General features: G+C 52.8%; 1 protein-coding gene across 3 annotated transcripts in view; it reads right to left on the bottom strand.

Annotated features, from left to right (window-relative positions):
* Positions 1-551: 551 nt before the first annotated feature.
* GRIK3 (glutamate ionotropic receptor kainate type subunit 3) overlaps positions 552-24,125 on the bottom strand; it is a 219,171-nt gene continuing 195,597 nt past the window's right edge. The window contains exons 12-16 of one of the 3 annotated variants that reach the window (XM_032877282.1): positions 19,062-19,180; positions 16,432-16,649; positions 4,878-5,100; positions 4,111-4,361; positions 552-1,296 (exon numbers count right to left, since the gene is read on the bottom strand). In XM_032877282.1, coding sequence (XP_032733173.1) covers positions 1,102-1,296; positions 4,111-4,361; positions 4,878-5,100; positions 16,432-16,649; positions 19,062-19,180 — 1,006 coding nt within the window. In that variant the 3' untranslated portion in view covers positions 552-1,101. The other 2 variants (XM_032877283.1, XM_032877281.1) reach the window with 2 other exon arrangements.

Genomic DNA, 24,125 nt, shown 5'->3' on the forward strand with positions numbered 1-24,125 from the left:
AATTATCCTGTGCAGTAGGACCTGGATCCTTCTTTGAGGAGGGGTGATGACTTTCACTTCAATCTTGGCTTTTCCTCTCCTTCCAAGGTGACAGAAGGAAGTCAAGGTCAACTGGCCAGGAATAGGGAGTTGTTAATGAGTAGATGGCAAAGAACCCAAGCTCTCAAATGCCACTAGGGTTTAGAAAACAGCTCAGTAACCAGCAAAATAAGACCCAATGGCTCAAGGGCCTACAGGATTTCCATGGAATCCACCATTCCTCTGGCTTCAAATATCGGCGAATCTCTGGTCATCCTTTGTGGCAGATTCAGGAGTTCTTTATCCTCTGTCCAGAAAATAGAAAATTTGCTCTGACCACTCCTCCACTTTATACTCCTGAAGACCTCCTTGAGGAATGGGAGCCACTGGGACATCATCTATAAGAATTCAAAATGGCGGCCTTTGGGCGTTCTCCTCTCTCCCATACCCCAGACTCCTCTTTTCTTCTATGGGGCTCTCTGCCTACAATTTTGCCAAGATGAAGGCTGCCACACATGGTACCAAGTCCAAGAGACCAGGGCTACATGAGAAGCCCCTAAGGGATGAAGTCTTTCTTCTGCCCAGGACAAGTGGGGTGGCCATGCCCCATCTTCAGCTTCCACTGGCAGCCACACTACAATCCTTAAGGTGCCCAAGGTTTGTGTCTCTGGTCTCACGGCCATGGTCCAGGAGGCTTGGGCTTGTGGGGGAGGGAGAGACAACATATAAGCTGTTTCCCATTTTCTTTGGCCTCTGCAAGGCCATGGTAGAAACTTCTGACTGTTGAGGAGAGTTGAGGGGCAGGTGAGTTTGGCCTGAGAGAGGCATGTGCTTCCTTTGGCCTTGGCTGTCTCGACTGGCAGCTTTAGAAACCCACAGAAGAAACGAGAGGCGAGTGAGACCCAAGCAGCTGGCCTAGGGGCCTGCTGGTTTTCTGGGAGGTAAGGGCAGAGGGCTCCTGGCCCAGTAGGCAGGCAGCAGCTCTGGCCCCCACGCCCAGTGTGGGCACAGGGGAGGTGCCTTCCCATCTTCTTGCTTTCCTCTGCCCTGCCCCCAGGCCTTTGGTCCCCACCCCACCTGTGCCTAGGGGAACACGGGGGCCAATGATGTGCTGCAGGCCATGCTGTCCTTGCCCGGAAGCCGGCGGTCATTGAATGTGTGCATGTTGATGACAGCGTCAGTCTTGACCATCATGGGAGGCTGTGGCTTGTGCTTGACCCGACGCTGGCAGGTAAGGGAGGAACGGATCTCATCGGCTACGGTGCTGCAGAAGGAACGCTGGGGCAGGGTGGGAGGGCAAGGGGCACATGGGTGAGGCCTGGCCTTGCAACGCCAGCCAGCTCCTCCCCTTCCTCCCAAGGCTGATGCCAAGGCTGCCTGTCTTGCTCTCACCTTTAGGCCACCCACCCTCTGCCCACGCAAGATGACTAGTATGTGAAGCAGCCTATAGAGCGTTATGTTCTGGTTAGGAGACTAAGGTAGACAGGGCAGGTAGTAGCATCCTGTCCCATTTCACAGATGAGGAAACTGAGGTTCTAATGGGCATGCACATTATAGTTTGAGGAGGTGACCTATCTGATTTTTCTCCACTAGATGCTAAGGGCAGGAACTGGTCAGTTTCATTCCTGTAAGCCCAGCTCCCAGCACTAGGTCTGGCCCAGGGTCTGGCTTAAGAAACACTTGATGAATGTATGACTAACCTTCCCCCTGGGAGGGCTTCCCACTAAGGGCAGACTCCCCACGCTCCCACCCAGGAGAGTCCGGCGTGTTTCTCAAGGTGTGCTAGTGGGAGGCAGTTCCCTGCAGGGCAGCTGGGTGGTAACAGCTTCTGGCCTGGGTCTCTACGGGTATCAGAAAGGGATAGCAAAATATAGCTTTGCCGGCTGGTATATGACGGCAGGGGCTCCTAGGAGACCCATGGCCAGAGGCTGTCCTGCAGCTTGTCTGGAAGGCAGTGGGGGCTCTTGACAGCCTCATTTACGCAGTGAGGCTGGAGCAGGAGCACCCAGCTGCCGTGTGCAGGCTGTGCAGGGCGAGGGAGTTCTCAATTCTGGCTCTGCCTCCTACCCACTTCCTCTCTGAGCTTCCCCTTGTCTGCCCACTCAACGCAGAATGGCATCCCTCCTCACCTGCCGTTATTCATTCTGAAAATATTTACGGAGGCCCTACTATGTGCCATGCACTGTCCTAAGTGTCAGGCATACAGACGTGGAAAAGGCAGATAGGTCCCAGCCCTCAGGGAGCTCATGGTCTATGATGTGACAGAGACAGGTAATAAACATGCGAACAAATAAGGCATTTCTGAGCACAAACTGTTATTAAGAGAATAAAGCAGTGGAATGAGATAGAGAGGCATTGGGCATGGGGGCAGTTGGGGATGGCTACTTGAGAGGTGGCATTTCAGCTGAAACTTGAATGACCAGCACATGCCAATAATATGGTACTCAGGGAGGAAGAGCATTGCAGGGGCACAGAAGAGCATGTGCAAAAGGCCTGGGGCTGAAATGTTTTTGGTGCATTAAGGATCGAAGAGGAGGCCAGTGTGTGTGGAGGAGAGTGAAGGAGGGAAGTGTGGGAAGGAGGAAGTCAGACTAGTGGGCCGGGACCAGATTTTGTTGTAGACTTTTGGGTGGATTGAGGAGCTCATTCCAATTGTAATGGCAATTCCTAAAGAATCTGGTTGTTCTTTTTAAAATGTATTGTAATTTTTTTTTTACTCTTCTTTATTACTGGACACTGAGAGGAGTGTTCCCCTCCATTTTTCATGTGCTCATTATCACTTCGGTGAATATCCTTGTTGGTAAAACTATCTATTCTTGGCCACTTCCTAAAAGCAGAAATTCACTGTCAAAAATGTGTGGCCAATTTTAAGACTCTGTCCACACGGCAAAGTTGCCTTCTAGAAACGTTCACATGGACAGCTCCCACCAAGACAGGAGACGTGCCCCTTTCCTCAAGCCCGTGAGAACTATGACACCACGAATGATCTTTGCTGACTCTTTGCTGACTCTGGCTTACCTATTACAAAGGGCCCTATTTCATTTCTGATGGATGGAAAAAGTGCCTGTTTTGAACAGTCCCCTCCGCATAGGACATACCCGCAATCTCCTGGCCCTGTGTCCCTTTGGCCTTCTCCGTGAGAGGCACCTCCCTCCAGCCCAGTGGCCCTCGACTCACGTGCACATTGATCTTTTTAATTTTTATTTTTTGAAAAAGATTTTATTTATTCATTTGACACAGAGAGAGAGAGCACAAGCAGGAGGAGCAGCAGGCAGAGGGAGAGGGAGAAGCAGGCTCCCCGCGGAGCAGGGAGCCTGATGTGGGGCTCGATCCCAGGACCCCAGGATCACGACCTGAGCCGAAGGCAGACGCTTAACCGACTGAGCCACCCAGGCGCCCTCATGTGCACATTTAAATCACCCTGTAAGTACACTTTCTTAAGACACCAATGCCAGGCTCTGCCACAGACCAATTAAAATGGTCTCTGGGCGTAAGGCCAGGGCATTAGCACTTAAAAAACTCTCTCCCTGTGATTCTAATTTGCTACCAGGACCCAGAACCACCGCTCAACCACACTGGAATTAATCAGATGGGTTGAGTAGAGTTCTACTGTCTGGATGCTTGGGCCAGACCTCTTAACATTCCTTTCTTTTTTTAAACTTTTGATTATGGAAATTTCCAACTATATGCAGAAGTAGAGAGAGCTGTATAATGAACCCCCACGTAACCATCACCCAGCTTCAACAATTACCCTGGAGGGTTTTGTGCAGGGGAGTGGCATGGTTTGAATGAAGTGTTAATCAGGGCACTGGCTGTGTTTGAGGAGCGTATGGGGTAGATGAGGCAGGAAGACCAGAGTGGAAGCTGTGGCATGGGCCAGCTGGAGAGGAGGGGGTTTGGCCTGGCCTGGAGCCACAGTGGCGGGGATGTGTGCTCAGAGTTGGAGCAAAGGTGTGGCAGGCAGCCCTCCTGCTGGAGCGGAGGCAGGGTGGGCTCCGACACCACGTGTGCCTGGGAGGTGGGCCCCCGGCTCACGCCCTGTGCTCCCCACTCCCTCCCTTCCCCACGTGGGCTCCAGTTCTTGAGGCTTACCTGCTCTCGCTCTGCTGTTTTGCGGAGCTTGTACACAAACTCGCCCACAGCCACCAGCACGGACAGGACCAGCCCGGCGGCCAGGACGATGAAGATGCCTCCAATCTTCTGGATACCCAGGGCACTGGCCTCTTTGTTCTCCTCCTCAGGACACCCGCTGCCTCTCCACCACTTCTCCTTCATGATGTGCAGCTTGTCTTCCTCCTGCAGCTGCAGGATGGCGATGGTGATCTTGTCCCGGTACGGGGAGCCTGAGTGCAGGAGCGGGGGTCTGGCTGGCAAGGGCATTTGGTCCCTGCGCATGTGCCCCTACCAGCACCCTGGACAGCACCGGCCACCCTCACTCACCTCTCCAATAGCTCCCAAAGGCCCCTCTTTGAATCTTTGTATGGTGTCTGGGTAAGAGCAAGGTCCTAATTGGGGGTGGGGAGTCTTCTCTAGGAGTCCCTGTCTCCATCAGCCCCTGGAAGGCCCTGTGTGTCAGGGCTGCATTAATAGGGGTGAGGTCAGAAAGAGCAGGCATGACTTCTGAACTGACCCCCCCCCCATCTCTGTGTTGGCCTCAGATCTCCACTGCTTAGGCCCAGGCTGATCTCACAAGGTTGCGACTCTACTCCTCTGTCTCTGGGTTGAAGAGATGCCACCTTTTGAGGCTCAGTGGGATGAGCTGGGAGAGGGAGCAGGAGACAGTGTGCATGAGTGGCTGTGGGGGCCCTGGCCGTCCTCTGTCCCCCAATCTCCCCGCCTGCCCGCAGCCCCTTGCTCACCCATGGGTGTGCCAATGCCGTAGCCCTTGGAGTCGATGAGGCCCCCGATCTGGGTAAGGTTACAGTTCCTCTGCGTGACATACTCGATGGTCGTGGACTCCATGAGCAGGGCGTAGTCGGCTGTCAGGGTCCTCTGGATGCCCTCCTCATTGTTCTTCACCAGTGCCGATGGCTTGCTGCTCATGAAGGCCCACATCTTCTCAAAGGTGGAGATCTTGGATTTCTGGGCCATGAGGGGAAGGGTGATGCACATGGTCACTGAGGACACCGGGGTGCCAAGCACCCCACACCCCACTTAACAGGGCTCTGGTCACCAATCTCTGTCTCCAACCCTCTGAGGGAGGGAAGGCCACCCCTGGCTCAGCTGTGGAAACTGAGGCCCTGGGAGGGGAAGTCCCAAAACACACAGTTGGTAAGGGATGAAGCCAGGATTCAGACACCCCTGGCTCTTTGCCATGGCATGGTGGTTTTCAGACTGATTAAAAAAAAAAATTGCATTCTCTTTCTCTAACATTTGTTAAAGGTTTCCATGTGCTGGCCTTGTTCTAAGAACTTTATTTTCATTAACTCCCTGATTCTTCACAACAATCATAGCAGCTGGAGGGTTACTCTTAGCTCCATTTTATGGAAACTGAAGCCATGGCTGAGTCACTCACCCAAGGTTTACTCAGACACTAAGTAGCAAAGTTAGGCTTCCAACCCAGGCCATCTGGTTCTAGAGCTCACGTTCCCAACCACTTAGCTGCACTGCCTCCCAGGAAACTCTGTGAGCATAGAAAGGGAGAGGTGGATGCCAATGAAGGCAAAGCTCGGTGGGTTCTGGGACCCCACTCCCACTTCAACCAAAGAGGGGCCCATCCCGTGTACTGTGTTCCAAGGGAAGACAAACGTTTTTCTCTATTGGACTTCATTAACAAGAGAGGTAAGAAGTGGGGGCTGTCAGAGCACGTGGTCTGCAGGCCCCTTATCTCCTTACTGTGATTGTCCCCAAAGCATCCTGGGCTGGGCACTGCTGGATGAGCAGAACTGTAAGATGAGGCTTAGGGGGTGGGCTGCTGGGAGTGTTCTGCCTGGCTGGGGAGACTCAGAGGTGTTGGGGCTGGGACAGGGACAGGTGAGGGTGTATGGCATTCATGAGATTTCTCTGGAAATGATAGCCAGCCAGCTACCTGCTCCCAGCAGGGAATGACCCTGTCCCCACGGATCCCAGGGGAGCAGGTGGCTCTGCAGGCCCCATTGTACCCGGCTGCTTCCAAGTCTAGCTATGCCTGTCTGTGATGTCAGCCTGTCTGACTGGCACCCGGCCCAGCTCCGGTGTGCGTGACAGCATGGATGTGTTGAACAGGCTGGTGCAGGGCTGGGGGGATGGGTAGGGGATGGGGAAGAAGCTGTGTCTGCCAGGAGTCCCGGTGGTGGGGGCAGTGGCCAGGAGGAAAGTGTATCTACTATTCTCCAGGGGCTTCCCAGCTCTGCTAAGGGATGTCCTCTCTAAAACTGGCTCCTGGAGACCCAGGCATGACTGGGGGAGCAGGGCGCCCTGAAGCAGCAGGCAAGATCCCAGTTGGAATTTTATCAGAACCCAGAATCCATCAAGGGCCAGTGATGCCTCCTCTGGGTCTGGGGCACCTTCACAGACAAGCAGCTACTGTCCCACCTGCAAATTTATCTGTGTCAAAGCTGAAGGTCTGTAAGAGCTCAGATGCTTCCAGGTCCTCCCTCTTCTCATGCTACTTTCTGCCAGGTCTGTGTCCAACTAGTCTACCACCGGTTACTCCTGCCTCTTTAGCTCTTACCTTCAAACCTCTGCTTGCCAGCTACTCCTTCTTGCCAGCTACTCTTCCCATATACTCTTAAAAACATTCTGGATTTCCAGCTTTTCTGACCCCTCAGACATTTTCTAGATAATTTTCTAGATAATTTTTGACGTCCAGACTCTCCTTCTCTGGCTCCTTTTATCCCTCAGTGCCTTTCTCACGCTGTGACTGTTCCTGCCTAGATGCAGGAAGCTTCTATCCAATTTTCCATCCTGCTCCAATGATGCCTGTCCCTGGTACTCCTGCCCTTATGTAATCCCCTCCCCTTGAGTGTGGGCTAGTCTAGAGATTTGTTTTTAACTGCCCCCTAGGAGTGATCAGATGTCACTTCTGAGATGAGGTTACAAGAGACTGCAGCTCTTGCTCACATTCTCTCTGGCTCTTCTTACTGGCTGCTCTGATGGCGGCTGGCTGCCGTGCTGTGAGTCACCCCATTGAGAGGCCCACGTGGCCAGGAACAGAGGGCATGCCTCCAACCAACAGGGAGCAGAGAACTGAAGCCTGTGGTCCAACATGCAGGAGGAACTGAACGCTGTCCACAAGCACGTGAGCGAGCTCGGAAGCAGAGCCCTGAGATGACTACAGGCTTAGCCAATACCTTGACTGCAGCCTGTCCCAGACCTTGTGCATAGCACCCAGCTAAGCGGTGCCACTTCCTGACCCAGTCGGTGATATCAGAATGCTGTTGTTTTAAGACACTAAGTTTTGGGTAATCTGTTACGCAGCAAGAGGTAGCTAGTATATTCTCTTACCCACGTACACATACAAGCTACTTCTCTGCCACCAAATGATTGTTTTTCAGATAATTGATTACAATGATTCCTCTAATCAGATCATCCAAGTCCAATACTCCCTGGTGCCAGCGATGCATGCTCCTCAGATACTCGGCCTTCGTGGTCACTACAACTAAGTACTATGGCCCCATGGGTGGCTCCAGCACCTGAGCCCTTTTCCATCCCAGTCTCTCCTGCCTTCCAAATTCTCCAATGGGAACTAGGGATTGATGAGACTAACAGGGCTCCCCTTACATCTTCTAGTGCACATATCATATAACCTTCCAACCATCCATCCACCCATCTTCTTACTCATCATGTTCATGTTCTCACCCACATAATACCTACACACTAACGCATTCAGCTAACTACTCAATTATCCACCCAGACTTTTACTTATCCATCCATCCATCCATCCATCCATCCATCCATCCATTCTTTCATACATCATGTTCATGTTCTCACCCATATACTACCTACACACTAATACATTCAACTAACTTCTCAATTAGCCATCTAGACTTTTACTTATCTATCCATCCATCCATCCATCCAACCATGCATCCACCCAGACTCTCCTTCTCTGGCTCCATTTATCCTTCAGAACTTTCTCACTCTGTGACTGTTCCTGCCCAGACTCACTGTAGTAGGAAACTTCTATCCTGCTCCTGCTTCTATCCAAGCATCCATCCAACCATGCACCCATGCATCCAACTGTCCATCTTCTCATTCATTATGTTCATGTTCATACTACTTACGCACTACTTACACACACTACTTACACACTAATTCATTCAACTGACCACTCAACTGTCCACCTAGACTTTTACTTATCCATCCATCCATCCATCCATCCATCCATCCATCCATCCAACCATGCATCCACCCAGACTCTCCTTCTCTGGCTCCATTTATCCTTCAGAACTTTCTTGCTCTGTGATTGTTCCTGCCAAGACTCACTGTGGTAGGAACCTTCTATCCTGATCCTGCTTCTATCCAAGCATCCATCCAACCACGCATCTGTGCATCCATCTGTCCATCTTCTCATTCATTATGTTCATGTTCTCATACTACTTATGCACTACTTACACACACTACTTACACACTAATTCATTCAACTGACCACTCAACTGTCCACCTAGCCGTTTACTTATTTATCCATCCATCCGTCCCATTCCTCCATCCATCCATCCATCCACCCATCCATCTATCCTTTCATACATCATGTTCATGTTCTCACCCATATACTACCTACGCACTAATTGACTCAACTAACTTCTCAATTATCCATCTAGGCTTTTACTTATCCATCCATCCATCCATCCATCCATCCATCCATCCATCCATCCAACCATCTATCCTTCCATTCCTCCATCCATCCATCCACCCACCCATCTATCCTCTCATACGTCATATCCATGTTCGCACCCATATACTACCTATGCACTAATTCATTCAACTAGCTACTCAACTATCCATCTAGCCCTTTACTTATTCATCCATCCATTCATCCATGTGTCCAACCACCCATCTATCTGTTCTCTTACCCTTCTATCAGTCACCTAACCATCCATCCACTTGGCCACTTCACCCATCTTACCCACTCACTCTCCCATGAAGCCAGTCATCCATCGGTAAACCTCAAACACTGGTATAAGTAACTTGAAAATGAACCACTCAGGAAGCCCTGCCCCACTACTTCTGTCTCAGAAAGGGATGCAAACTCCTCCCTGTATCCTTTCCTAACACCCCATTCCTCCTTCACACAAGCATGTTGAGCAGAAACAGGGTTCTGATATTAAAACATAGGTTCTTTCCAGTAACACCCCACCATAAATGGAGACAGAAATTTCTTTTGGGGGTTGGGGAGCTGTGAAGGCTGATGGGCTTTGAAGAAGACACATAAAAGCCTCCAGAGGGTGAAGCAATGCCATGAGGAAGATGGAAGAACACCAGAGAGCTCGGGCCAGTTGACAGAAGAGTGTGAAGCTGGCTGTGATGCTGATTCCAAGAGGTTCTGCTCTCCCAGCTGCAGTGCCAACAAAGTCACACCTCCACCAACTTTAGGCAGGTGGCTCTGAAATCCACATTCCTAGAATGGCCACAGACAGTGCATATTCTGTATCTTGGGGCTCCCATGCTCAACCACATCCATTCATGGTCGCTGCTTCCCTTTAAGTTCCCTCCTGTTTTCCAGTGATGCTGTGATTCTAGAACACAGGCCCAAAAATCTCCCCTCTAGCAGCGCTGGTTTGAGACAGGGAGGGATATAGCCAGGGCCCTGCCTGGAGCCTCGGGTCCCTCTCCCAACTCCTAGGCCTAGTCACCAGAGTTCTGAGTTCCTGTCACTGGACTGAGCTCTAATCACCACTCCAGGGAACGGAGTCCCACAGATCTATGGCTCCCACGTCATCCTGCCTGTCCCAGCTCCACTGGGAACCTTAATAAGCATTGCTTCAGGGCCAGTCACCCAAATCAATTAATGGAATCGTCTGGAGCAGCCAATACAGGGTGATGTGCCAGGATGGAGAGGCTTTTTTTATCAGTAAAATTGGCAAGAAAGTAAGTTTCAGGCTCACGACTTTCAATTCCAGCCTCCTCAAAGAAGTAAATTGATTTTCCCCAACTGAAGATACTTAATCTTGCGAATTTAACATTTCTGTACAAGAAAAATGTATATAGGTATATATATAAATATACATCAATTTCAAAGGGAGCTGAATCCCAGGGAACGTGTGCAGAGAGGCAGTGGCAATGTGATTCCATGCGAGACCTTGGGTATCTTCCATGGTGGAAAGGAGACTTTTCCTCAAATTAATTGGCTTGCTTATCCCAGGGTGTGGAGGTTTTGGCCTTATCAGATCCACATACTCAAGCAGTTAACCATGTCTTGGATTATTTCCATGGGGACCGGCAGCCTCCCTGAGCCTGCTGCCTCTGCCTGCCCTTGCAGCCCACCTTGCCAGGACAGACTCACCGACCCTCCAGTCCAGCAGTAATGCCTGCTATTGGCAGGTGCCCCTTGAGGCTTGTGTGTGTGCATGGGCGGGGGCAGGTGGGGACTGCGGACTGGCCCGTGCAGGCGAGTCTGGAGGTGAGGGCTGCAGGCTGGGGCTGGAAGCAGCCAGAGGGGTCAGCTCTGCTACTCGGATCCTGGTGTCATGCCAACCTGGGTTCAAAGGTCAGCTCCTTCTGCAACCGCAGGCCAGTGACATCCCATCTCTGAGCCTCATTTTCTGCATCTGTAAAATGGGCATTAGCTGAGCACAGAGCTCTGTCCTTAAGAAGTGCAGGACAAGTGGCTGGCATTGTTATTTCTCTCAAAGGCTCTGTTTTCTCACTTGGAAACTGGGCATAATCATTTCTACAGGACAGAGTTTCTACAGAAATTAAATGATACAACGCCCTGAGTAGAATGCCTGGGTAGTGTTGACAGGGGCTGGGGAGGGCGCCACAAATATGGAAGGAGAGAACGCGGAGTAGAATTCTGAGAGCCTGGGGAAGCTGTTGCCTCTTGGCTTTCACCACTGTTGCTCAGCGGGAGAGCAGCTCCGTGATGCCAGATCCTTCATATTTTCAAGAAGCTGGAAATGTGAATTTTTTAAAATGCAAAAATCTCTCAATTTTAAAATGCTGGCAACTCACATAAGAAAATGTAAGCAATGTATGGTCCCCAAAACCGTGTCTGGGGTCTGAGCAGGTCTATGTATCACCACTTTCAACAACAAACAACAAGAATGGTTAACACTTCCTACAGTGTGTACTCTGTGTCAGGTGCTCGGCTGTGACTCTGTTAAGCCGTTTACGCAAATTATCCCACTTTGCCATCTTGATAACTCTGCTAGGTGGGTACTATCGTCAGACCCGTTCCATAGAAAGGCACAGAAAGGTCCGCAGTCATTCCAATGTTCAGTCACTTCTTCTCACTCCTGGCCCAGCCCTGCCCCTATCCCTGCCCCTCTGCCTGCCCTCTCGGGGTCTCTTCTATTCTGAGGATCTCGGGGCTCCTCCCGAGTTTTTAGTTCTGTGCAGAGGTAGATGGTCATCCTATGAGAGGCACCAAGGTCCCTCCCAAAGCCCCTGGTCTCCCTCTAGAGAGACTCAGAGGACGGGACTTTCTCCAGGTGTCTACTGGTTGGTCCCTCTCCAAAGTGCTCTAGTTAAGACCTCTGGAGACTACCGGGTAAAAGAGAAAATAGTTCAGACTGCTTCCTAGTCTTCTGGGTCCACCAGCTGGAGAGGTATGGGAATCGAGTGCTCCTGTGTGCCTGGCACTGGGCTAACCACCTTACATCCAGCAGTGGGCTGGGTCCTCTCGCTGACTGCCGTGTGGTGGGAATCCATATCCGTATCATACAGGGGAACAAACTGAGGCTCAGAGAAATAAAGGGACTTACCCCAGTCACTCAGCAGAGCCAATACCCAGGACTCAAGTCCTGGTCTGACTTTTAAGACCAGTGTGACCTGACCGTGCCAGGCTACATGGCACTGAATATTACCCAGTCCCTGCATTTTGGGGGTCCTATTTCTCCTTGAAATCAGGGGTCCAAAGCTGGATTGGCCAGCAGATGTGCCAGGAGAAACTGGAAGCTGAGATGGGGTGAGTCTTCCTGCTCAGGCAAGAGTCTGCCGAGCACCTGGAAGGTGGAGTGTCGGACTGGAAGGCCTCTCCAGGCATCTTCCAGGCTCCGTCACTAGGGCCTGACAAAGTTGCACAAGGGAATGGGGGGTTTGATGATGCTGGAGCCCTGGGGAGCCTGGGATCCTTGGGCCCCAGCTCTGGTCTCTTCCCTGAGCGGGGCTCCCCTCACCCACAGTCCCTCCCACTGTATTGGGCCCCCACCCCCACTGCAACACAGAAGGGGGCTAAATCCTTGGAGAAGCCATCCTCCGACAGCCTCTCCCTTCAAAGCTGCCCACTGAACACGCTTCCCCAATGTTCTCCTTTACATTTTGCCTACATATTTTTATAGCCAAACAGTGCTTTCAAAGACTTCCTTTTTCATCTCCTAATTAATTTTTATCTTCCCAGACGGAGGGAGGACAGCACAGGAGACGCTGTTTGTGATGTCTGCTGCTCCCCGACAACTCTTCAAATGAAATTTCCTTTGGAACACCGGTGCCCCCGACGTTGTGCATTTCTCAGGCTGCAGGGTGGGCATGAGGGCTCTGGTCCCCCCCACCCCCATTCCCGCCCTCCTCTGAGCTTGACATCCCCCTTCCCGCTGCTGCCTCTGGATGGAGTGGGTTCTCTCCCTCGAGTTCTCCTCTCAGCCAGGGACTCTGCCTGAGGGGCTGCAGCCTAGCCAGGAACACACGCTAACCACAGGACCGAGGTACCCTGCCATGCCCTCCAGGATGCCCAGGCCTCAGCCTGCTCGCTTCCTGTCCTTAACGCACCTCCTGCATCTGCTCCCCTTGGCTCCTCCCACCTCTTGGTTCATCCTTTGATTCAGAGAAGGTGGCCACTGGACGTGAATCCCTCGAGCGGCTACGTCCTAGGCGGCAGGACTGCTCGGGTTGGGGCGACAGTGCAACTGGCTGTGTGGCTTGGCTCTTCCTCCACCGACTCCCAGACCATGGTTGACTCCTTCCAGAAGCCACAGGCACACAGGGAGAGAGAGCATGGGCACCGGTGCCAGATGGCGGGGGTTCGAATTCCAGCTCTGCATTTCACTAGCTGTCGATGGCAGGCAAGTCCGTGGGAAGTCAGGTCCCTTCGGAGCCCACCTTCCTCAGGTGTCGAGGGGAGATGAGTGATAATAAAGGTGTCTACCGACCACTGTTGTGAGGATGAGATGCATGAATGCGGGTCAAGTGCCTGAACGTGGCTGGCCCCGAGTCAGTGCTAGACAAATATTACTATTACCGTTGACCTGGCCAATGTCTCCCGGACATCCTGTGGCTACTTCTGAAGCTGATCCCTGTTCAACCCCAGTGCCATATCCACTCACAGGCGGCGGGGAGGACTAGCCCTCCAGAGACCCTAGAGTGGGTGTGCGAAAGGGTGCTGCGTGTGCACACGGAATTATCTGTCCTTGCATCATGCTTCCACCACTGATCTGCTGTGTGATCATGGGCAGATCACCCACCTTCTCTGTTTCTCCAGGTTAACCTCAGGTTTCCTTCCAGCTCTAATTAGAAAATGATAATGAGGAGGCTACCACCTCACTGGGGAGAGGGCTGGGGAGTGGAAGGGGGAAGTATGACTGGAAAGCCCAGATATGGAGGACCGGGGCTGGGAGGGTGGGGAGGAAGGAAGCTCGTCTAGGGAACTTCTGGGCAGGTGCCATGCTTGTAGCTCATGATCTGAGGTATCCCCCAATTCAAGCCCCTCTCTGCTTACGAAGCGGTCCCATTGCTGCAGTCCCTGAAAGGGAACCTGGCCTAGAAGAACTTCACTTGAATTCAAGCAGGAGACAATGTGGCTAGACTTCCAGGAAAATTAACTGCTGATTGGGAGAGCTGGAAATTGGGGTTGGTTTTGCAGAGGGATGAGGAGTGGCTGATTCGGGCCAGGAGCCCTTGTGAGCAGGGGCCCTGGTGCCCCCACATCCCAGCTGGGTGACAGCACCCGTGTCCCTCCTCTGCCCTCCTTGCTGCACTGTTTGCAGGGAAGGCGTGTGAGGGCGGAGCATCCTGCTGGAGGTGCTGCCTGATACTGAGGACAGCAGCTCAGTGGGGAGCAGGAAGCAGGCTCCTGGAAGCCAATCTGAGCATCTTAGCGTGGAGGGAGGCAAGGGCATCCAATCCGCGGCAATGAGCCTGCACTGGGCTTATTTATGCTGCTTCCCTTTGATCAGGAGCCCTGCCTTGAGATGGGCTCATGTGTAATGCATGAGATGCTCTGGCTCAGTCAAAGGGCTGGGCCACAGCCTGGGGACAGGCACGAGCAGTCACACTCGCACCAGCATGCGCGCGCACACACACGAACCGAACCATCACACCTGCAAACACATGCATGCACCGGCCATCACACACACACACACACACACACACACACACACTCTCGCGTGCGCTATTACACATATACATGCATGGGCTACGACACCCACGGATGCCCATCCCCCCATGTTCACTTGTCTAGATACACCCATGGGGACATTCAGGCAGATAGACACACATACAGTCTCCATGCACACATGCATTTAACCTGTGTACACTCACAGGCATATACCCATATGCCCAGAGCACAGAGATGCCCACACACACATGCTTGCTAGCACACATGTAGATTTTTGCAAATACTCCTATCCAAGCACAAAGACACACACACCACCACACAGGCAGACTTTGCACACGGGTCCCTGTGTGTACACATACACACCTAAATGCATGTTTTTGTGGATTCTATCCTGTGACATACACACACACGTCCATACACATACTGACATACTGCTCACACTCATGAACACACACCCAGGGTCCCGGAGAGCTCCTACCGTGCCCGTGACAGTGCTTCTATCCCCCCCAAATGCATGACAGTAACCTTTCAGGAAGGCCACATTGGCTACTTCTCGGTGGAAGCAGCAATGTCATAGGAGGGTGCCCCTTTCCTCTCTCTCTCCTCTTCACTAAACATCTGCTTCCACCCTCCAGGAGGGTTACAGGGGAGGGGAGAATGCTGGTGGGGCTCTGGTGTGCAGGAGGGAGAGGCTTTCCTCCCGGTCCTCTCCTCTCCCCTCTCCTCCATCAGGCCCAGCTGGAGGCTCCGTCCATCCCTCCGAGGCTTAGCCTGGAAGGAGACCAGAGCTGGGGGTTCAGAACCAGGGCCCAGGCTTCCAAGTGACTAATAAATAAATAAAGGGATGAAGGGACCCACAGCCCCCAAGTTCCTGAATCCTGACCATTTTGGAGAAACCATGAGAGCCGAGATTCTCAGGGTGGCCCCGGGGCCAGCAGCAGCAGCGGCAGCAGCAGCACCTGGGAACTCCCTAGAAACTTGCTTTCTTGGCCCTGTCCCAGACCTACTAAACCCGAAACCCGGAAGGTGGGGCCCAGGAATCTGGGTTTTCTCAAACTTCCCAGGTGATTGGGATGCACACTCAAGTCTGAGAACCGTGGCCTAGAACATGGGCTTTTGGGGGAAAGCAGGCCTGGGCCTTTCAGCTGTGAGTGCTTGGGACAATCTGCTTCACCACTCCAAGCCTCAGTTCCCAAATGTGTCACGTGGAAATAATCACAGTGCGTACCTCACAGGACTGGTCATGAAGATTCAGTGAGGCCAAGCTAGGAGTATGGGCCGCTGTGAGCTCTTGGTGGTGGCTCTTGTGATTTTTACTTTCATTTCCAGAAGGACATTTACCGGTTCTCAGGGTCTGTCAGTCTCCTAAACCTTAGCTACCCAACCGGTTGGAAAACCTTGGGGACCTGAGTCAGGACACTATAAAGCAGGAGGAGCAAGAAAGCCATGGCCAGATCCTCAATGAAACAGTGACGGGGGCTTTATCCAGACACCAGCAGTCCAAGAGCATAACATGTGAAGAAATGCTCTTAAATGCTTGTTTAAGTTTTAACCTCCTCCCTTCCTTGAAGGATGTGCCCCCTGCTGCCCTCTCAGTGATGGAGAGCTCCCGGCCAAGGGCAGGTCAGGCTCTTGGGACACAGATGCCATTGAGACCTTAAGCCAAGGGCAGAGAGCCCCCTGGCTCCCACACCTGTCTGTGTGTGTGGGCCATGTTTCCCCTTCCCTCTTTTCCAGCCTCATCTTTCTACCTGTCCTCCTCTGAGGATTGAAGAAAACAGCACATTCACCCTGCCTGTCCCAGGTGTGAAGATTTGTGCTGGGACCAACTCAGGTGGCCATATCCTCATCAAAGCTCTCTAAAGCCAATTGGTCTCAAACAGGGAGGGATGGCCTGAACCCTGGGGATTCCTGGCCCATTGATGCTGTGAAATGAGCGGTGGACAGCGAAGGGCATGGGAGGGTCAGCTTGGGGGCACTGCAAGGGAGGGAGAGGCTCTCACCTTGAAGAAGGTCATGGTGGCCCCATCCTTCACAGCCCCATACTCGATTTTGGTTTGCTTGGCCAGGTCATCAGCAGAGTCGATGGGTGATTCCATGCGCTCCACGGTCAGAAAGGCAGCCAGGTTGGCCGTGTAGGACGAGATGATGATGAGTGTGAAGAACCACCAGATGCCCCCGATGATGCGTGTTGATAGGGCTTTGGGCATCAGTTCCGACCCTGGGAGAATGGAAAAGGCAGGTGGTCCCTGATGCGCGGTCTAGGGCTGCAACGCCTGGGATCTTGTTAACAATGCACCTTCTCAGGCCCCCTCCTGGGGCCCCCTGAACTGGTCCCTTGAGGGGTGGGGCCCAGCAATCTGGGTTTGGGAAGCCCTCCAGGTGGTTCTGATGCAGGCTGAAATGGAAAATCCACTGCTCTAGGACCACACATGTGCACATGTTTCACAGGCTGGTCAGCCCCGGTCACCTGTGGTTCAGAATGCAGGGGAGTCGAAACCATGGGGGCTCTGGAGGGATTCCTGTTCCCAGCCCTGTGTGATCGCGCCAGATGCTCTCCCTCTCTGGGACCCCACAAAGCCCGGAGAGTTGTCCTTCCTCCATCCCAGCCTCACACAAATACCGTGAGGCTGCCAAGGCATAATTGCAGGAGAGTGTGTTGCAAACACAGGCGGTATACAAACACGACATTGCCTGCTGGTGCTTTACAAGAGGAGAAAAATCAACATTTTTGGAAGCTCGTCGCTGAAACAGATCCCTCTTCCTCCCCGACCTTGGGTGTGGAGCACAATTTAGATGAAACCTTCTAACTGAAGTAATTAACTAGGCGGCTTTCAAGAGATTTAAATAGCAAGTGACTCCTGAACTTTCCAGAATATTTGGACCTGCAATCTGAAAAGTGTCTGCTTTGATATGGATGATTTTTTTTTTTCCTCAAAGAAATCACTCAAAGGAGAGTTTTTCAAATACAGAACTATTTTTCTCCCTCCTAATCAAAACCTCGTGGGGGAATACATCAGGGGCCGGGGCTTTGAATATAGCAGCTGGAGGAGGGCGAGGAGAAGCGATTCCTGCACTGGGGGGCTGTCAGGTCTTTCCCTACTGTCATTGAAAAAGGAAAATGTACGAAGAAGCAAGGTGAGGCTTCGGGACACTCATTAATAGAAGGGACAGAAAGAAACACTTCCGTTGAAAGCCGCCTGTTGCTTCCCAGCTCTGGAGACCATGGAGGCTCCTCAGGCTCCCCTCCCTCCCCAACCACATGCAACCTCATCTATCTGCCCCACCACCCCCCTGCTACCTCCCAGATTCCTCCAAGCTAGGGCTAGAGCTGTCCCCCCCATCCCCCGCAGGGGAGAATGACTTGTTGGCCTGGTGGACTGTGCCAGCTTCTGCTAGACCCCTACCCAGGCTCCTGCCCTGGCCTCTGTCATGACTGGGAGATTGCTTGAGTTGGGGGCAGCTCTCTCTCTCTCTCTCTCTCCTCTTCCTTCTTCATTCAAGTGCCCAGCCCAGGGCTTGGGATATAGTGGTCACTCAGGATGCTGGGATAATAGCATTCATTTGGCATTTGCTGATGGATGTTTACTGAGGGCCAGGGTTTGGACTGGGCCTTGAGAACACACACAGGTGAGTGAGGGACAGGGAGTTTTTGCCTCCTGGCTCCCCTTCCCTTCCTTGCCCCCTTGTCACCCACTGCCCCTTAGCGGGATCCTAATAGAGGCAGAGACTTTGGTTCCGTCCCCATCTCCCTATCCCATTCCCCAAGTTAAGAGGCTCTGGACATGTGACTTGACAGGCAGAAACAATGAGCTTTTGGCTCCTGGTCAGCAAGCTTGGGGAGGAAGTGTCCTCCCTGGGCGGAGGTCTCCTCTCCTGGTACCTGTCCTTCAGCCCATGGTGTCTCTGCACCCAGTGCAGGTGCTCTGCTCCCTGAGACATTTGAGCAGCTGCGGATTGGGCCAGAGGGCGGGCCAACTGGTCAGAGGCAGGTGCAATATACCTGCCCTCCCTCTGCAGGTTGTAAGACAGCGCTGTCCTTCTGTGCATACCATCCCTGAAGCACGCACCCCCTTGAACATGACCCTTCTCGCTCCCACGCTCCCCATGGCCAGATCGTCACTGAGTCCTATTCCTGCTACACCCTGAAGCTCTCGGAGTCCATCTCTGTCCTTTACCCCCATGGCCACCACCCCTGTTCAGATCTCATCCTCTCATTTCTGCAACGGCCTCCCACCCAGCCTCCCTGCCTCCAGTCTCCCCCTTCCTCTGCTCAACCTGACCCAGCTGGCATCTAAGGTGATGAAGCCAATAGTGGGGTTGGCCCCAGCAAGCAGGATGTTGTCCATCCATCGCGGCTGTAGCAGGAGAGGTTAGGGATAGAGCCCTGATCGGCGTGGGTGGGATGGCTTCTCTGTTTTAGCCTCAGACCCTGAGGACAGTCCAGCCCCAGGACCGGTGGAGGACAGGGACCTGGGACAAGGGTACACACCCAAGTCCCCAGGTGTCTCCAACCCGCTGGCAGCTCCGCAGGTCTGAGGCTGTCCTGGAGGCTGGGTAGGCTCTACCGACTCAGGAAAGGAGGCACCCCCACGCTCCGGAGAGGGGATCCCTGGGGAGAGAGGGCACCCACCTTGCTGCATCAAGGACCCCATCCCGAACCAGAAGCTGTTCAGCAGAGTGAAGTTGTTTTCCACCACCTCGGAGCCAGGATTGCAGGGGTGAGCATCGTACCACTCATAAGGGCTGAACCTGCAACAGGGAGAGGGGAGCGGTGGGGTGGAGCTGCAGGGGGCTGGGAGGGAAGGGGAGCCCATGCCGCGGGGAGCTGCCTGCTTAGCCAACATTGCTGGGCTGTCACTTTAGCATCAATGTACTCAGTGCTCTGCTGGGGAGGCAGGGGATGGAAAATCAGGGCCATTTTGCTTCTTGTTCTTTATTGTTAGTGCCCTTTTCTGGTTGTAAAAGTAATTCAGCAGCATCTCTTAAAAGTGCGCATGCCCTTCAACCTAGCAATTCTGAGACTCATTATCCAGCCTAGAAAAAACGCCTGTACAGGAGCATAAAGCGAAGCACGCGAGGGTATTTATCAAAGCATTGTTTGTAATAGCGAAAAACTGGAAACAGCCTAAATGTCCTTCAACAACAAAATGATTAAGTAAACTCCGTCAGAAGCAGGTTCTGCAATGTCACAAGGCTCAGAGAGGAGAATGAGAGCTGTCCGGAGGTCCTGACAGGGAAAGATTTTCCACCCGTACTGTTTGCTTAAAAAAAAAAAAAGTGATAAAAGATAAGAATGATATGATCACATTTATATAAATAGATTCCTAAAGATAAAGTGCTATGTCTCTTTAGATACATGCGTATACAAATACGTTGGAAGAGTCTGGAAAGAGTCCTAATTTAAAAAATACCAGCGTTTGCCTCTGGGGAAGGGAGTTAGGAGGGCGGCAGGAATTTCTGGGCATCCTGTTGCTTTAGGTGGATTAGAGGAATTTTTTAAAAATGAGAATGGGCTTTTCAATTACTTGTATACTTAAAATGAAAAAAAAAAAAAAGCAAAACATATGCTTCATAAAATATTCCAGCAGTATAGAAGAATACAATGAAAAAACAAAAGTACTCCAGGATCCCACCCCCGGCGAGAACAACGTGTTACATAAATGTTCTGATTTTTCTCTCTGAATATACAAATACCTGTATGACAGGGAAAGATGGTTACTTAAAGTGCCCCCCCCCCACTGACTTCTGAGGAAGAGAAGTCCTGATAACTAGAGGGATCTTTGTTTGCTGCCTGAATTCCAGGCGGGGACATGGAAGCTGGAGGAAGCTAGAGCGCTCTGGGGGAGACGGGGAGACCCTGGAGAGAGCCCCCCGAGAGGCCCACGTGGCCGGCATGGCTGACGTGGCTGGCGTGGCTGGTGTGGGGTAGGATGCTGACATGAGAGGCCCAGAAGGAGAGGCATGTCCAGTGGAATTTTGTTTTGTTTTTTAATGTATGACACACTTTAAGTGTGATGTTGGGACTCTTCCAACCCCCTTTAAAAAGGTTTAATAAATTATACATTGATCACCAAAGCCCACGTGAGAAGAATTTTGTTTTCACAAAGTGGGAAGATTCTACACATATGAAATTTTAAAGTGAGGTTTCCAACCAAGACGGAGATATTCAAAGGGAATGACCACGAACTGGCTCGAGGCTCTGCAAATCCATAGGCAAGAGATAAAGGCTGAAGAGAGGAGAGGCGGAGGCTGCTATGGGAAGCTTCTGGAGAAAGCCTCAGGAGAGCGGTGCATTTTGGTGGTCCCCACATTCCCTCCGTGACGTCCTGGGAGAGGAGTGACTGTGGGACTGCTGAGGGAGCTGGCAGGCGGCTCTGTAACAAGGTGGACTCCGCCTGGGGGTCCAGAGGGCAGGGGTTGGGCTGATGCGTGCCTCCCAGGTGCACGCAGGAGGGGGAGTGCCTGTCGCAGGGTACTGGCCTGCATGCCCAGACGCAGCCAGGTGGGAGGACACCAGGCCCACAGTGTTTCCCTGGACCGGATGGGCCCAAGCAGCAGAGAGATGCAGCCCAGCTTTACCCTGTGTCCTGTCTGAGAAGGGCAACGGGACTGTGACAGGGGAGACCATGGGGCAGGTCCTGCTGAAGTGGGCCCCTGAGCAGGCCAGGTAAGAGGTCCGATGTGCGACCAAAGGCAGAAATGTTGAGGACTCTACTGAACTCAAACTTCTCATTTCTGAATGGAAACAGTGTTTGTGATTAGAGAGACCCCTGGGGTTTCTGTGACCTGGATATGAGCCAAAAAGTGACAGACCCCAGGCCGAGCTTTCACGGAGCAAGGAGAGCCTCAGCCCTGAGCACACTGGGAGGCTGGGGGAGGGGGAGACCCAGTGAAAATGATTCCGGATGAGACCTCACCGGTCCTGAGTGTCTTACACACGCACACAGCCACGATATTTGTGATCGTGTTTAAACACAAGAAAATATCACACCGTAGTGCTACCTAGAACTTGGGACTTTCCTCTTACTAAGTCACCAGCCTCTTTCCAGAGCAGTTCTTCCGGATCTCCTTGCTCTCTGCAACTACTTCAGAGGTGTTTTCAACCACTCCTCTGTTGCTGGAACTTGGCCTGCCCCTGCCCCCCACTGTCTCATACTGTGCTGGAAGAAATAGCCCTGGGGACCCCTCCATGGGCACCCATGCCGAAGGGCGGCCCTACCCTCAGAGGAGAGACTTTCTAGATTTGGGGGCACTATAACGTGGGCTCAGTGGTGATTTCAATAGGCTATATTCCCAGGGGTGGACCTGCTTCTCATGCTCAAACCACCCACCTCTAGAAGGAGCCTCTTGGTCATCAAGTAATATAAGGGGCCCGGCTCTTCGCTGCCCCCTGATGTGGACAGCGCAACGGAGACCCATTTTACAGACGGGGAGGTGGTTTGGAGCAGTCAGGGGAGGGCGCCCCTGCTATCCAGGAGCTGGAAGGTCTGGATTCTAACCCCCAGGCCACAGGAGAGAACAGGAGTGGGCTGGATGCTGGCCAGTAAAGAAGGTGTCCCCGAAGTTAGTGATGGTTTTGGGTTAATGGCTTGCAGCTGCAAAGGACTGTCATGTCTTGCACAACGGTAGGAGCTAGTGGAGGCTGACCTAGCGATACTCGGTCTCCACTCCTGGGAGAAGATGACGTCCAGCCCCAGTGACAGAGGTGTAGACGGAGCACCGGCTGGCTGGGACCATCTCTTCCCCGGATGTGACTGGAATGGGGCACTCAGAGCTGGACCTGCTGGCAGTTCACCCTTGTTCCTGCCTCCGATTTTAGGTATGTAGGGTTATCTTCTTGCCCCAAGTCCCAGCTCTCCTGCCCTCTGTGGTGAGAAGGCACCCTCCCTCCCTTCCTCTCTCCTTCTATGTGTCCAGGCATAAAGCAGACCATCCCGGTGGTAGAGAAAGGCCTTGGTCAAGGCATGGACCCCTGGTGCTGGACAGACACAGGCCAGGCCAGGCGCGTCTGCAAGACAGACAGTCCTGGACCATGCCACAACCGCCCTGCAGGGAGTCTGGGGCTCTGCCCATGCTTCGCGGACCCCAGCTCTCGGGCAGCGGTGTCCAGCTCTCCCGCTGCCAGCATGGAGCGGTCTGAAGGACACAGACCACATGGAGGGGGGACAGAAGGCCACGGCCACCCTAGAGATGTGTCGTGCTTGATCTTGACAGTCTTGGAAAAAAATCGAGTTAGTGGCTACCTATAAAAACCATGAGGTGTCACATAAAAAAATCTGAGTCTGTCTAAACACCAAGAGCACTGCTGTGCTGGGCCTGCATTCCAGTCCAGAGCAGTCTGTTGGGGGCGACAAGCTGCTGTCCCTCTGGCCAAGTGTGTGTCCTCTGGGCAGCTGTGGCCTCTCCCCTTCCCTGCCTCCCCTCTTTCAAGCTTCCTGTCCAGCCCCATGGGCACTGGTGTTTGTCACCCCCATTTAAAATGGACGGGTCTTCCTCGGGGGTCTGACTCTGTAAGAAAAAGCTTTTGGACCTCGGGCACTGGCTGAGCCTCCCTGAGCCTGATTTGCTGCTTCTGCAAAGTGAGGAGAATTATCCCCACCTCACAGGACCTTCGTAAGGATCAGGCGGGGTGGGTGTGAATTAAGTGACTGTTACATAATGGGATAATTGTACTGTGACACTGTTCATGGCCCTGTGGCTAGGTCCCTTGTCCTTATCCTGTCCCCTGAAGTGTCCTGTGTCATTCCAGCAGCTGCAGAAGTCTCATCTCTTCCAGAAAGTCTCCCCAGGTAGGGTGCAAGTGGTCCCCCTACCTTCCCTGACAGGAGGCAGGGGGCAAAAAGCAGGCTGAAAGACCAGGGGTTGGAGGGGGACTGGGCGCACACTGGAGTCATGCTGGAGAAACCGGAGCTGTTTTCTAGGGGTAGGGAGCCCAGAGGGGGCTGGAGTTGCTAAAATTATGGTGAAAGCTCTGGAGAGTGTCTCCTGCTTTCTAAGTCTTGTTAGGCCATTAGAGGAAGCTGCGTAATACAGGACTCTCCTGAAGGCTGGCCGGCTGGGCTGGGTGGACAGGAGGCACCCGCCTGCTGGCAGCCGAGGGTTTCGGATGCAGGACAATTTCATCCCTCACATCCTTTCCTTTGGTCTCTCTCTGTGCGGGAGGAGGGAGCGAAAGGGAACAGGGTGGGAGGAAGGCTTTCAAAGAAGACTTAGGAGGAGAAAAGGCCTAAACACAAAGTCCTTGTATCTCAAATTGCCTCTCCAGAGAAGTCTCTCTTCATATCTTGTTAGGGTTTAGAGAAGAGAGAACCAGGGCAGGGGCGAGAGCCTGGAAGGAGGGGGCAGAGGGTCCAGGGCCCAGGAGCCACCCACTTGGGGCCAGGGCAAAGGACAAATGTCCAGGTGGCCAGGGATGTGGATTACAGACAAAATCCTAGGTGGTGAGAGTTCAAATGCCAGTCACTTGTCGCTAGGATGGTTTCAGTGACCCTCAGATGTCTTCCCTTCCTGGGGGTGGAGGGATGAGATAATTATGTCACATAATGCCTCTAAAGCACAGAGCACAGTGCTTGGCAAACACTAGGTGCTCAGCAAACACCAAGCTAAACCTGTGCCCTAGTCAGCTCCTCCCACCATCCACCAGCAAGTATGTGCTGTGTCTCTTTTGTGTGAACGACCGAACGTGTAAGGGGGT

This window comes from Lontra canadensis, unplaced genomic scaffold (assembly GCF_010015895.1).
Source record: "Lontra canadensis isolate GAN:19392208 unplaced genomic scaffold, GSC_riverotter_1.0 scaffold60, whole genome shotgun sequence".
In the NCBI taxonomy this organism is placed as follows: Eukaryota; Metazoa; Chordata; class Mammalia; order Carnivora; family Mustelidae; genus Lontra; species Lontra canadensis.